We start from the raw sequence: 15,938 nt of genomic DNA on the forward strand, positions 1-15,938 counted from the left end.
TTTTGGCCCTCCTCCACTGAGTTCACCCGCATAATCACCCTCCACCCAGGTTAGGGTTAGCGTTTAGGGTTAGGGTTAGGGTTAGAATGTAAGAGTCTCCACCGATTCAACCCACACACACACACACACACACACACTATAATATTATAATTTATAGCTGCAAAGTAACTAGTAAAACAAATACATTTAGTGGAGTAAAAAAACAATATGTGGATCCAATATGTAGTGGAGTAGAGGTAAAACCATTGGAAGTTGGGAATACTCAAATAACGCACAAATACCCAACATTGTACATAAGTACAGTACTTAAGTTAATGTACTTAGTTACTTTACACCACTGACACATTGAACCAATATTACACTGGTGACATTGCATGGAGTGAGTTGGGTTTGGTCCTGGAGTGAGTTGGCTATGGTCCTGGAGGGAGTTGGTCTTTGGTCCTGGAGGGAGTTGTCCCAGCCCTGGAGTGAGTTGGGCGAGCCCTGGAGTGAGTTGGGCAAATATTTCTTAAGTCTTCATGGAGTGAGTTGGATTTGGAGTGAGTTGGGCGGTATTCAAATGTACAGGGTCATTCCAAATATCACTGAAACCAATCTTACTCCAATTGGCCAAAGGGCGGCGCTATAGCATTTTTTTGAAAATGCAAACTTTAAACAGGCATAAGTCATGCCTCGCAACATATAAGCCCTGGCCATTAGTGCAAGATTGCATTTTCCTTCCAAAGTTTTCAGGCCCTAACGGAGACCTGTGCTCCGAGGAGCACACTTTGATGAGATTTGGTGAGATTTTAAGTGGGGGCTGTTCTAAACATGACAGGACAATACAGAATGAATTACAGATTCATGCTTTTATTTATACTATAATACATTGCATTGTGTGCCATAGTTTCAAGAGGATTTGTCACATGTGATAGTAGTAGAGAAATAAAATAAAAATGATCTATGCAACCATAATAGTTTCACAAAGATCTAGTCAAAAGGAAAACATTTCAAACTTATTTTTCAGTAAATATTATAGCTGTCATGTAACTTAATAAAGTGTATATAGTGCATAAAGATAAAGCTCCAAGTGCAGTGAGAATATGAGATTCCACCCTGGCCATATTAACAATAATTATGTTGTGAAGGGGAAAACAGCTCCAGTATTCTATGAGTATGCAGGTGATCCATTGTTGTATCAATCTGGCAATCAAATCATTTGCAGGTGACAGATCTTACGCGCATTCCAGCCTCTTGGGCTTTTACACCGTTCGTTGGGTAGGTGTAGGAAAAACTAATGCCATCACACAAGGAAGCCAGCATCTTTATGCACTGGATACATCACAATGTGCTACAATACATCAGTTGTTGGTTTTTACTAAAGCCCTTATACATGGACCAAATTAAATGTCAACATTATTGTGGTGGTCAATATGAATGGCATCCTGGCAAACCAATCATCAGGTTCAATGTGATAAAAAAAAATTACCCATCTGATAATCTCCTTTTCACAGTTTTTATCCATCTGCCTGGACAGTCCTGTTTCTGTGCCTCATGTGGAGATTTTGAGACAAGATTTATCAAAGCAGAACCGATCAGATTTTAAAATCTGATCTGACACACAAATCATAACATATCCAGCGTGTGTGTGTGAATGGTTGGACTCAACATCTGATATACACATTCATACATGTGTGGACAGCTGAATGTTTTATACAGGATCAGAGACATGGGTTAATATCACTTGGGCTGCACTGCAAATGAGTCCATGTTGCTGTCAGAACTCCCTGATTTTTTTTAACCACGTGACCCAGATTTGGTCTTTTAATCAAGCACTAGAGTGAAAAGTATTACATGTGGATTCCACTGACTAGGAAAAAAACGAACAAATCTGATGTATTCCTGTGAAAATCTACCCAAAAGATCCTAAATGTACTCCCCCCACCCCTCCCATCATGTCTTGGCACGCTGTTCATTAAATGGCAGTTTATAATGAGTCAATTCAGCCACTAGGAGGTGAGGTTACTAACCGCCTTGTACAAGTGGGATCATAATTATGACTGTCAATCTACGACAGACGTCTACAAGCTTACCTTTTACTAAGCTATATCCAGGTCTGCTTGCCTTGTATGGGGCCAATATTTACTATGCCGGTCACAAAGTAACCCCAAAATGATTTCCCTTAATTTAAACATGATTTCATTCATTGAAACAGTAATAAACATTACATCATCTGGAGATGACAGGTTTAAAAAACAATAATTGGACAATTAAGTTGCAATTATAACAAGTTGCAGTTATATCATGGTACCTTTCCTTTTACTATAATTTACATCTTTCTTTTCTTTTCTTTTCTTTAAAATAAATAAGGTCCCATTATTAAAGCGTCACTATGTAACTTTTTTTAATTAATAGGATTTCGTCCAATCTGTATGTATAAAATGGTGGTGGTTGTAATTTGTCTCCCTTCTCTTCTATTGATACATTTAGATCGTGTCAAAGGTCATATCTCACCTAGACACAGGATCTGACACAGATTTTGACCCGATGGTCAAGATTCAATTTATCTCCTGAGCAAGCAGGCTATTAGCTCAATGGTATAACATTTCAGCACTTGCGCAGGCAACCGGGTTCAAATCCGGGTTAGAAGAGGAAAGTTACATAGTGCAGCTTTAAGGTGTTGAATACAGGCCATAATCTGAGATGGTAATGTGCAAAGCTTTCAGTAAACTCACCTCTGGCCAAAACAAAGTTACATATAGGCTAATCATGTGCAATACACCGAGTACAAATACAGACATAACGTATGCGAGAAGATTCTTTTTTTTGTCCTTTCCTTTTTTTTAAATAAGTTTCTCAACATTTCAATTAGTAAAAATATAATTCTGTATTCACCACCTCTACCCCTACTTCTGCAAAAACGAAAGCACCACAAGTTCCTCATTTTCAAGCTAAGATATCGAATCACCTGAAATTAATAAACTGCTCAGTCCTTTTAAAGGACACACATGTAGCATTTTCTCTTCTAGTTACTAGGTAATAAGGCTGCAACTATCGATTCTTATTAGCGATTATTCTATGAATTACTTTTCAGATTTTTAATTTATATAAATGAATCGTTTAACCACTTAAGCCCTATTTTATACTAAGTTGCACAACAGTGTCATGCAAAAATTGTGAATATATCTGCAATTTTTGTTGCTGTTGAAAAAATAAAAAAAATGCCTATAATGACATGCCCAAAATAGGGATAGATTATTAATCGATTATTTTATTCAATGATCTATAATGACTAATAATTGATTAAATCAATACATTTGATAAACTGTTGGACCCCTACCAGGTAATCTGTGGACATGTACTGTACTTCTATCCCCTGTGATGTACTACCAACAGTTGCTCACAGGCACAATTTCACTGTTTGTCTGTGTTTCAGTTTTTTTGTAGTATCTTTTCATGTGGGTGAAAATGCTACAAAATGTGTCATCTTTGAAAGACTAAAGACTATAAAATTCTTGCTTTGGAAGATTAAGGCAAGTCGGTCATTAAAAATATAGAATAAAATACGTATATATTTACTATTCAAGCACAGTTAGTAGATTAGGCACATTTCTCCTCCTATGTGCTTCATGTGTATGTATGCATGTTACTCTCATTTGGTTAGAAAGCAAGCACACACATCATCGCAGTAGAGAAACATCCTAAGTTCCACCTGGGTTGCCCAAGTGTGTGTGTGTGTGTGTGTGTGTGTGTGTGTGTGTGTGTGTGTGTGTGTGTGTGTGTGTGTGTGTGTGTGCGCGCTGGCGTGTGTGTGTGTGTGTGTGTGTGTGTGTGTGTGTGTGTGTGTGTGTGTGTGTGTGTGTGTGTGTGTGTGTGTGTGTGTGTGTGTGTGTGTGTGTGTCTGCATACTCCTGTAGTTTTAGCCAATTGCCGTCTTTCTGTCAGTCTGAAGCCTTAGTTTCCCTGAGAACCCTGTTGGATAGAAAACAGATGTTAGACACCTGGAAAACACAATAAATGATTTTAGGTCATCCTAAAATAGGTTTCCTGCTGAGAATCATGGCCTCAGAGTTGGAGATGCTTTTTAATTTTCTTTATAAATCAGTGCTATTGAACATCCTTTCAACTGTGTGTGGGTTTTACCCATACCGACTTTAATGAGGCAGTATTCTTTTTTATTTCATTTCCTGAAAAGTTAATATTTTGGACATAGCTGGTTTCTGCCCGACAGCAGAGATACTGTACAGACATCTCTGTACTAAATGAGGCCCAAATGAGATCTACGTAACTTTGTTCTTACAGAGTTGGTTCTCTTCCGTTTCCAGCAGTCAGGGTTGATCCTCTTCTGCTCATCAGCCAAAGCTTTGGCCTCCATAGTGTAGACCTTCCGTTCTTCACCTCGCATCTTCTTCCAGCGCTCACCAAGCAGGACGCTGATAGCTCTGTGACAGAGACGCGCGCACACACACACACACACACACACACACACACACACACACACACACACACACACATTTAATAATGTATTTATGTACACATAAGAGATACAATACAAGGATACAAATATTACAAGGTGCTGTAAAAAAAAATGTACAGTCAGCAAATCATGGACACATACCCCTACACCCTTCAGGGGTACAAATAACATATTTGGCGGCTACCGATAATAGAAGAGATCCCACAGAATTTTGCTGCTTTTTTTTGGCATCCCAAGTTGTTGGAAGCCTCTTACAACCAACCTATGTACATGTCCTAGGCTGCCAAAGATAAACACAAGTAGACACGCACACACACACACACACACACACACACAGCTATTTCAATATAATATGAGAATATTACTTTCATATTACAGTAGGAAGTCACTTTGGGCATTCTATCCCCATTACACCTATTATATGGCACACATATGCCTATACTGTACATGTGTGCACGCACGCACGCACGCACGCACGCACACACACACACACACACACACACACACACACACACACACACACACACACACACACACACACACACACACACACACACACACACACACACACACACACACACACACACACACACACACACACACACACACACACACACACACACACCTGTTGTCTTTTCCAGGACACATCTGAGTATACTCCACCCTGTACTTCTTGGCAAAAAGCATGAAGGCATTCATTGGCCGCTTGCACTTTGTGGGTGTGGCAGTGTTACTTCCTGCTGGTGTGACATTTTGGCTCTTGGGTGGCTTACGGTGGGAGGGGCCAGGACTGTGGCGGTCTGCAAAGTGAAGGAAATTCAGTATGACCAATTAAGCCCAAATTTTATATTAATATGATGTACGTAATATGATGGTGTTACGTGGCGAGAATAATAAAATCTAAAGTTTACACCGCATCTTAAATGACACTAGGGCTTGGCGATGACTTCGAATCAATATCACAATTATTAAAAAATGTTACCTTGATTACTAACAACTAGACCATACCCGGTTGACGCATCCGTGGGGGGATATGCGCACATGATCTGGCAACCCGGGAGGAAGCTCGTCCCATAGCTGGGCAGCCCCGTAACCATGGCGACATTCTTTGACACAAAAGCGCTAATAAGAAGCTGAGATTTGATGAAATTGAAAAACGGGCTTCACAGTTAAGTTCAGATGGTAATGGTCAATGGCTGTGTGCAAAATCAGAGCAATTGGTCCAGCCACTGAGGAGAACCGGGTAGCTTCACATACTCACCTACTCACCACTACAGACAGAGGTTACTAGAATTATAGTAGGAGTATTTCATATGTTACTTTATACTGCCCTCTTAGTTCTCTGATTAGGTCTTAAACTATTAAAGCTGGGATATTTGTTCTAATGAAAGCGTGCATATCTTTGTGATATTAAACTAATTTAAGGAAACACAGATGGACTAATTACATAATTCAGAAAAAGGTCACATATAAGTTTTAAAGTCAACTTTAACTGGCATTGGTTAATGTTTGTACTGTTGCTTTAAGACTTATCAAGTACAGTACATTTTCAGTTAATTGCCCAGTTGCAAGACCGTAAGATCTATTTTCACTACTTTTGAAAAGCTTTAAAAAATGTTGCACATAGACATAGTGACGTGCCCAAAATAGGAACACCAGAGTGGTTAAGGGTCCAAGGTCATTGGCTCAAGTTGCATTTAGTTTTGTAGACTTTGAGGCTTGTCCAAAAGCAATACCTTGGTGTGCGTCTCTGTCAGGGGACACAGCGCCACCACTGGACTGGGAGGTGCGCCGCTGTCTGGCCATGCTGCTCAGCACATACACTGCCGAGGAGTCCAGCGGTGTGAAGTCATAACTGAGAACACACAAAGTACATCTGTCACATAACAGTCCCCCTGCTTATGAACCTCGCATGAGAGTAGAATGAGGTCATTCTGCTTAATCCTTTAAATCCTTGACTAGATTTGGAGCAAGTATTGGGTGCAATACTGTGGTTCTCAACGTGGGGTCCAGGGTTCCAGGGAGTCCCCAGCAAAAGCAGTTAACATAGCATCACAATCATTTTAACCACGTTAACCATTTATACGCTGGCTATTCAAAAATACTAGATTTACAAGCTCAAAGCGCCAAGCTGCGAGCTTGTACATAGCTTGAAAACACTTTTTACACAAATCTTCTCTTCTGGGGGTTTATTTTTTCAGATGGGGGTCTGTGGCAAAATATATATCAATTTGAGGGTCCTTGACATGAAAAGGTTTGAGAATCACTGCTGTATAGAGTTATGACTACAGCATCCTCCGACAAATCCCTATCTGTTCAATAAGAACAATAATGGCAGTGCCTTGCCGACATTCTGTTTGGAAGTTCTTGCACCGCCAACATGTATTTTTGCAGCTCCTACAGATTATTGATAAACTTTGAAACTAGCAGTTAATCAAGATTAAGCAACTGCATGGCCTACTTCTCGCCTAAAATGTTACCAGAAACTGTGTGTTGAACTAAGAATAGTGACATAGAAAGCATTTCCAGACAAGTCTCTCCTACGCAAATGGTTTTCAGCGATACACCCACCAGCAGCAAACATTTGGCAGCAAAGCTAATTCGCTCCGCTTATATGTATCTGCATCGTTAGATAACCCACTGCATTAATAGATAAGGAAAACGTTAGAAATCTAAAAACACTGCTGGCTGAAAGATTGCAGACAAGCATATTTTCATAGAGCTGGATATTTTTCCGAGACCTACAAAAGCAGAGAAATGGGCAGCATTATAAAACAGTGTGGGGGCCTTTCTGGGATGATTCAGTGTGTGTGTGTGTGTGTGTGTGTGTGTGTGTGTGTGTGTGTGTGTGTGTGTGTGTGTGTGTGTGTGTGTGTGTGTGTGTGTGTGTGTGTGTGTGTGTGTGTGTGTGTGTGTGTGTGTGTGTGTGTGTGTGTGTGTGTGTGTGTGTGTGTGTGTGTGTGTGTGTGTGTGTGTATTTTTTACCTCCTGAATGTGTCAAAGACCAGTGAGTCATCAGTGTGTATGGCGTCTCGGTGTCCTGGGGGTAAACACACGTCTCCGACTTCCACCTCATAACATGGAATCCCATAATGCACCACTGTCAGACTAGGGTAGAAAGATGACCAGCCTAAGAAAGAGAACATTATAACATCCTTATATTGGGAAAGTTTTAATAAAACAAATATAAAATGTGTCAAACTTTTTTTTCTTTTTTTTTTTTTTTTTACAGATATACAAGATCACAACGCATCTCTATGCAACGGGTTGTAAAGCTTGTAGACCGGCTATTTTCTGTATTCGTCGTATTTCCTAGTAGTGGTACCGAAAGACAAATATATACTGAGCCATACAAAAACTCTTTACCACACCATTCTATTTGACTCCGACACATTTTTCCTGCACGCACACGCACACACACACACACACACACCTTTATTTTTGACATAGAAGGGATGGTCTAGTTGGCACTGAGCAGTGAGCTGGCTGTGACCAAATGCACCGGGATCAAAGGACAGCTGTAGGTGCGACTGGCCGGACAGGACAATTTCCATGTGTTCCAGCAGACACAGGCCCTCTGAGCCATAGCCCTGTAGGGACAGCACAGTAAAGAGCAACTTACCGGAGACACCTTAACCCATTAAAACCCCAGGGCCCGGTTATACAAATGTCTTCTGAATCCTAACAGTTGTCTGAAAAACGTATGTTTCTATGTCAGTGGTTCTCAAACTTCGTCAAGGACTCCCAAAATGATATGTATTAGACCGCCGACCCCAATCTCAAAATATTTTGTTCCAGGGACCCCCAGAGGCAAAGATTGAGTAAAAATGTTTGCTTAAAAAAAATATGTAAATATGTAAAAATAGCAGAATCTATAAGCTCATAGCGCGGCACGCAGTGACGTGCTATGAGCTTGTATATCTGCTATTTTTGAATAGCCAAAGTATAAAATAATGGTTAAAGTGGTTACAATCTAAAGTGACACAGATGCTTTCCTCGTTTTAATGGGTTAAAATAAATGCATTTCATAAATGTTTAATGTATTTATTTTCTAATGTCAATACGTTTAAAATGGAAAAAAAACAAAAAAACAAATATCTACATATTGAACTTAAACACTGTCTGGAGTGCACACTGAAGCCTGTGTAGATGATAAAATGACCTCCAGAAGTGCTTTAAAGTGAATTATTCCTTCAGAATAGGGTTAACAAATGTTTACAGAATATTTGTAACAAATTAAAGCATGAAAAGAATTTAACCACCTGACCTGCCTGACACAGTGAGCGCTGCTATGAAGCCTGATTTATATATAGGGTTTATATACAAGTGTTGTGACAGCATGCGACACCGGCGCACAACCGAGTATAAATTAAGCACAACTGTGTAGGATGTTTACTGCCCACATCCCTCTGATGATCAGTGTGAAAGTAGACCCACTGCCTGCCTGTGTTACTGTACGTACCTTGCGGTACTCTGCCATCTCTTCTCCAACATCAGAGTCTTCCTCATCCGAGTCTAGGGCCTCAGCATCCTGCCACTCCACATTAGGACCCCTATGGAACCGCAGACGAGTGCCTGAACAAATACAGATAGATAATTTGAGGGCATGTGCATCTGTGTGCGTGTGCGTGTGCGTGTGTGTGTGTGTGAGTGAGCACACATCAATATGAGTTGGGGGGCTACAACTATTAATTATTTTCTTAGTTATTATTCTATTGTAGCTTTCCGGTTAATCAAATCATCTTTAAGTGTTTTATTTATTTATTTCTTATATATCAATGAATAGACACAAAGAGTCGGTTTTATAAATCGACTAAATTGATTTGTCTGATTAACAACTTAGACCCACAGTATTTTGTTTGTTGTCATACAACGGTACAGCAAAAATAGTAGTTGCACCCCCAGTATGAGTGTACGTGTCATTGTGCATGTAAGTGTACCTTTCAGAAAACAGTGCCAGGCAGTGGCAGGCCAGGTGTGGCTCCAGCCCATGTCTTCGTCGTCAGACAGGGAGGATCTGGTGGACACGGCTGAGCCACACTCGCTGGTTGTCTACAGCATGAAAAAGGTGAAAATCATGGGATTTACTGGTCGCTGTTGGGTTGGAAACCTGCTATCTCCATATTTCATCTTTTTAGGTTTTCTCATAAATGCATGCCCCATTATATACTTCGCCACATGACAGTGTCTCACAAAAGTAGTGAAAATAGCCCATTTACAACAAGATATACAAGCTCACAATGGATCGCAACTCGTGCGCCTTTCATTTTGAAAATAGGGACACCAGGTCAGACGTGGTTTAGTCTGACTGTGGGTTTTATAATAACCATTGAAAAGCTTGTGACTAAATATCTACATTGGATCGATTGAAACATGTTATTTATTTCCATTTCCTGAAAAGTAACAGTTTTGGACAGACAAGGTTTCCGCCCGACAGCGATGATATTACTTGGCTTGAACATAGGTTGATTGTCTTCAGACACGGTAGTTTGTGTTGTGAGAAAAGTTTGTAGACAAACCCTTGTTTTAAAAGTGGGACAGTCTGCATTGTTACCACGCCTCACTGTACCCAAGGGCCTGTGTAGAATATGAGACAGAGAAAGAGAGAGAGACCCACACACAGAGAGAGAGAGGGAGAGAGAGAGAGAGATAGGCAACGTGGCCATACCCTGCAACGCCTACGCTCCCTGCCATAGCCTCTAGAGGGCAGTGGAGCACTGCTGGAGAGAGTGGGAGGGGGGCGAGCGTATGAATGCAGATTGCTGCTGGTGCCGAAGATGTGGACCGGAGAGGACCTGAAACGGGCAAATACAACCGTTAGGAATGTCATTAGCAGGGCAGAGGTCTCTATAGTTGGCTTTGTATCAATGATTTGATGTGACATCCATTTTCCACTGTATAAATCAACAACATAACATGGACAGATGAGAACATGAGTGTGTATGAGTGAGTGAGTATATAAACTGTTCACAAGAGAGAACAAGCATATAATGTGCTAATGTATGTATTTACTGTGTGTGTGTGTGTGTGTGTGTGTGTGTGTGTGTGTGTGTGTGTGTGTGTGTGTGTGTGTGTGTGTGTGTGTGTGTGTGTGTGTGTGTGCGCGCCGACCTGCTGTGCGGAGATCCCTGTAGCAGTGGGCTCTGGGGCCCGGTGGCGATGTGAGCGAGCTGTGTGAGCCAGTGTGTGTCCGGGGGGGCTGTGTGTGCGTGTCCTTCCCGCTGCTGGTGAGACACCCCCGCCGCCAACTGGTAGAGAGGAGCTGCAGCCTGGTGCTCCTCCTGCACCTCCTGCAATTCAGGGAGGTCATCTGGGGAGAAATACACCAAACACACCAAATCAATCCCTGTTGTTGGTGGGCCGTGCCCGTGAGGATATTGCAAGTGGGCCCCCAAATAACCCAACACCTGAGTTCGATTCTACAGATGCCTTCTAAATCAGTAGTTCTCAAACTTTTTCGTATTTCAAATTTTTAAAAGTAGCAGGTGTACAAGCTCGCACATCTGCTATTTTTGAATAGCCAACACTAAAATCTAAAATGACACATGACACATGCTTTCCCGGTTTGAATTAATGGGATAACTGGCAAAACACTAAGATTTGAATAATAATATAAGAAATGTCATGGTATTTCTCCTTTACAAATCTTGAACAATTAAGTCTTCATTCTGATAAATAGGAACTTAAAGTGTTATTGTTAATTCCATTGATCCAAGCCACCACACATTTGATTTGTTGACCATTAAAATAAACATGCTCTGAAAAAGCACGCGCCACGGCCCCACCCATCTGACCACTTAACACGGCAGCTGAAATGGTCAGATGGGTGGACCGCAAACACTTTCAAGATTTTCAAGTGGGCCCTATTCCAGAAAAGGTTGAGAACCACTGTCTCACAACCACGTTTAGAGTTTTATAGTGGGATTTTATGGTAGCCGATTATGGATTTTTTATGTTCCATTTAAAGCATTAAAGACAATTGTAAAACATTAAATAATTCATTTCTTGACTCCCTGATGAGTACGAGACTTTCATCGTGAAGCAGCGACATACATTAAGTGTGTTATGGGTGCCAGGAAATTAAATATGGATTTGTGGAAGATCATACAAGGCCATCAGGTTTCTAGTTCTCTTGTGTTGCTAAATCCTTCACATACAGTATGGTAAGCTGTAGAAGGTTGTGTAAAAAAAAAGATTAATAGCGCAGGCAAGGTAAATACTAAATAGTATTAGTTTACCCTGTAATAATCCAAAGAAATACCTTGAATCCAATTAGCCGAACGTGTTTCAGTGTTTTCTTTGAAGTCAAGCATTCCCTGTGAGCAAGCATTACTGAGAAAATCTTTGAATCTTAAAGGTCCCTAATAACGTCACGGTCTATTTACAGCTTCAGCCATATCTCTTACATAAACACACCATTTTCCTGTTTAAATATTGTAGACTTTGCTTGTGCTTACTGTTTCTCTATAATCATGTAACCAAACTTACCTAACCTGAATGACTCATGTAGTGACATGAGTCACTGTAGGCTAAACATTATGGATGTCTGAATTTAAAATCACTCTTTTCTCAGGGACTATTTTCGTCTACATCTTTCAAAATCAGTCTGCACTTTAAAATGCACAATGACAATGTAACATTAACAACAAATGAACTGCACAATTATGATTCAGTGTCTTGAATTAAATATCTCAAGCAAACAAGTTTCAAGTCTTCTTCTCTTGATTTTCATAGCGTATTGAAATGAATGGAATCCAGTAGCTTCAACAAAACAAAAAATAAATCAAATCAATATATGCTTTGGGAAACGGCTGCCAGTAATGTCAACTACACTGTGGGTCATAGTCAATCGGCTAAACATGCCAAACCACCAGTGTGGTCCGTCAAGTTTCAAGTCGCACTTCTTTACCATAAGCTTAAGGGAACTGGCAGCTCTGAATAAGCCTACACAGTAAAATACTCAGTGTTCATTTATCCCTTTGTAACGCAGAGTGTACGAATGTCACCAAATGGACTGTTACATTAACCACATGAACCCTACCCTCCCTATTCTGGCCATGTCATAATAGGTGAACATTTGTCAAAAATGATTCTACTAGCTCACAACACGCCATGAGCTTGAAGTAGCTTGAACATGCCATGCGAAGTTTCACAACGGACATGATCTCTTTGGAACTCTCTATAGCTCGAACCAATGGGGCAAAAGAAAACATGCTTGATATCTTAGCCACAGCACTGGAGAAACTTAAAATCATGCTATTAACATTATACATATTTACTTTATGATTATTATTATCTCTTTCCTTTTTCAGCAGTTTTGTACCTGTTTTTGCTTTGGTTCTTTGCCGTATTTATTTTATATACTCATTTATTTGTCCTGTCTATGCTTGTTCAATCTGTGGGCTATGTAGGGTGGGGGTGGGGAGTAGGCGAAATTCTTAACTGGAGGGACAAATAAGAACCCCTTGTTGGGCAGTTAAAATGTGCATTGGGATTGCCAAATTGTAGTAGTACTGTGCAGCTGACATGCTTGTTCAATCCTCCAGCTTTGTAAACATAAAATAAAATAAAAACTTGATCACAAAAAAAACATGCTTGTAGATTGGCTATTTTCGCTATATGATGTACAACAAAGTATATAGGGTTTAAGTGGCTGAGTGGTATACAGTGTGTATACTCTTCATGTACGTATATGTACCATATTCCATGTGACTGTCACTAGTAGGACATCCGGGCGAGGAGGGCAAGTGTTCCTCACGGTGAAGCTGTTCATCTCCGTCTGTGTCCATCATCATACCTGGAAGTCCAAATGGTGGAACACACCACATTACAGCAGTGTTGGGCAATATGGACAAAATTCTATTATCACAACTTACAATATTTTTTCATCAAATACATTGAATTGTAATGATTGTTGTTGTTTTTTGGGGGGAGGGTTAAGTATAAAATAAGGCACAAGTGAATAAAACAGTAAAAGTCAATACTTAAGGGTCTTTGGGTACTTAGAAAAGTGCTATATAAATTCGAGTTATTATTATTATTATAATTATTATTATTATACCATTTCACGATATTGCGATGTCGAACATCCCAGACTATATCAATTTAATATTGATATATTGCACAGCCCTACACAAGTCACTCCAAGTAAACCAGTTATAGGCATGCATATTTTAGGTATCATCAACATTAGCTGAAGCCACTGTCCCAGAGTGCAAAATGTACACCATTTCACACATTTCCATACTTACACTCCTGTGATAGTTCAAATCATTGGGATCATACGCAAGGATCTAGTACCGGTGGTCAGTATTGAACTATTGCCTATTATAACTTTTAAATTACAGATATTTAGGAACCAAATGGACCCTTACAGGTCTGTAACTCCACGACAGAGTATACAATTTGTACACTCTCAGAGTTATGGGGGTTCTTGAAATTAAATAGTTTGAGAACCGCTGGTCAGGTCAGTAAGAATGTTGCATATACCTGTGTGTTCACTGTCTGGTTGTGTAAGGTCGTGGCGGTTCGGGTCACCGGATGGCGTGGATGGGGTCACCACCTCCCACACCATGGTAAAGGCCTTCACAGATGTCAACTCTGGTCTTTCTGACCATGACAGAAAGAAGAAAAACACACACACACACACACACACACACACACACACACACACACACAATAAGTTGTTTTGAATATTAAGAATGTAAACAGATGTTACAGGAGTTCACCATAATGTCTTAATGACATAGCTAGTCTAAATGGCTGATGCAACAACCCCACCCCCACGGCAGCTATCACAACTTCAGCACCCCCATTCGAGTTCCGATGTATATAGGCTAAAAAGGGAAGGGTTGCATAGGGACACGGGTCATTATGCAATGGTATAACTACGTTAGGACACTTTTTAACTGCCTCATATGATTTGGTCCATTGGCGGATTAACTTGAATGTGTCAAATGGTATAGGAAACCACGCTGATTAATAAATATGGACTAGTAATATGAATTTCGCAACACTATCATGTGATCATCTGGTGCATGCAGGCCTTGTTTATAAACTTTCAGAATTTAGCGCATGCGCACTCGATCCCCATTCATTCAATACTGAGAAGCGATCCACAATTCATTCGAAGTAAGTAAGTTGTAACAAAACATTTGACCAAAAACGATGGATAGAGCAGTGTACCGTGGCCCTCTTTTGCTGTAAAGTGGCAGTAATGACAATGTTTGTCATGATTCGCAAATAATACTCTGGCGAAAACAAACATATTGTGTTGTCACGAAAACAAAGTACCCACCGAGCTCGCAGATTGTGCAAATCGATGGCACACGTCGACGAAAAAGCGACTTGCCCGTTTGTTGCTGTTTGTTTTTCGAGCCGTGCATCGTACGCTGCTGCCATTGACGTGGTGTCATTCACATCGAAACAAACAATAACACGAATGAACGAGATCGTCTTGCGCAAGCTGTTACAGCGATAACCGGAACCCTCGCCCCCAAACACAGTAGCCCCCATTTTCATTCGCGGACGATTCTTGTATTCTCTCTTGGATTTGTTTTACTGCGGTTAGAAATAAGTATAGGGGTAGGCATAGTTTTACTGAGGTAATGTTTAGGAATAAGGTTAGGTTTAGGCATAGTTTACTGAGGTTACGTAGGAATAAGGTCAGGTTTATATGCATAGTTTACTGTGGTTAAGTTTAGGACTACCATGGTGGCGACTGGCGACCGTTCCGAGGTAGCCGGATTTGCCCCGGGGCGACTGTGTTTTGGGGCGAGCGTTTTGGTATTCTGCGCAAGCTGTTACAACAAAACAAACGTCAACAATGAAACATTTTCAGTTCGAACACTGGCATTGCAACGAATATACGCGCTGTCATGTCTCGCGTTTCATTTGTGTGCTTAGTTTAGGAGACAAAACGTCCACACGACGCGCTCACTTTTCAAATTTAACGTGTTTTGTCTAAAGATTTCAATGAACTTTCTTTAGGAACTCACCAAAACAGTCGTCTTCCACGGAAAGGTGGGCTGGTATAAACACATTTCCCTGAGCCCGTCTATTGGCCAGACCCAACGTCAATCACGGGCTACTCTCATTCCCATTGGCCAGAGAAGACTTTTAATTGTAGTCTGTTTTTATGGCCACAATAATAAAAGATTGGGTGGGTTATGATGCTGCAGTGGTGTAAAGTAACTAAGTACATTTACTCAAGTACTGTACTTAAGTGCTATTTTTAGGTATTTTTTTTTACTTTACTGGAGTATTTCCGATTTTCAGTACTTTTACTGATCTAGCTTGAAGATCTGCTATTTTCAAAATATTTGTATATATTTTTAGACAACTTGAAAACTTAATAATGGGTATTTTCTACTTTTGGTACTTTAAGTATTTTTTGATACCAACACTTTTGTGCTTTTACTCAAGTCAATTTTGACTTTTGAATTTTGACAAATTCCTGACTTTTACTTGTAACAGCGTATTT

The 15,938-nt window shown here is 40.4% G+C and overlaps 1 protein-coding gene across 4 annotated transcripts; it reads right to left on the reverse strand.

The window, feature by feature from the left end:
- Positions 1-837: 837 nt before the first annotated feature.
- LOC311040201 (HMG box-containing protein 1-like) lies at positions 838-15,481 on the reverse strand. Of its 4 annotated transcripts, none has more exons than XM_084050322.1 (13): positions 15,454-15,481; positions 13,946-14,061; positions 13,155-13,253; positions 10,568-10,766; positions 10,125-10,251; positions 9,397-9,508; positions 8,919-9,031; positions 7,890-8,046; positions 7,442-7,586; positions 6,193-6,311; positions 5,082-5,256; positions 4,280-4,421; positions 838-3,951 (listed from the first exon to the last, which is right to left on the reverse strand). In XM_084050322.1, exons 2-13 carry the CDS (start codon positions 14,028-14,030, stop codon positions 3,934-3,936), a joined length of 1,491 nt encoding a protein of 496 aa, XP_083906448.1. In that variant the 5' UTR covers positions 14,031-14,061; positions 15,454-15,481; the 3' UTR covers positions 838-3,933. The 4 variants fall into 4 exon arrangements, with proteins under 4 accessions (XP_083906448.1, XP_083906447.1, XP_083906445.1 ...); XM_084050321.1 differs by having other exon boundaries at positions 13,946-14,065; positions 15,454-15,475; XM_084050319.1 differs by lacking the exon at positions 15,454-15,481 and adding an exon at positions 14,754-14,905 and having other exon boundaries at positions 13,946-14,065.
- Positions 15,482-15,938: the final 457 nt, after the last annotated feature.

Source organism: Gymnoscopelus microlampas (genome assembly GCF_963454915.1).
Source record: "Gymnoscopelus microlampas genome assembly, chromosome: 23".
In the NCBI taxonomy this organism is placed as follows: Eukaryota; Metazoa; Chordata; class Actinopteri; order Myctophiformes; family Myctophidae; genus Gymnoscopelus; species Gymnoscopelus microlampas.

Bases quoted from the DNA above. Each gene is read 5' to 3' on its own strand.
- LOC311040201 (XM_084050319.1), bottom strand. From the start codon at position 14,871: ATGACACCACGTCAATGGCAGCAGCGTACGATGCACGGCTCGAAAAAC. The intron at 13,254-13,945 runs GTATATGCAACA...TTGGACTTCCAG, and splicing joins ACCAGACAGTGAACACACAG to GTATGATGATGGACACAGAC. The intron at 10,252-10,567 runs GTCGGCGCGCAC...TGCCCGTTTCAG, and splicing joins CAGGGATCTCCGCACAGCAG to GTCCTCTCCGGTCCACATCT.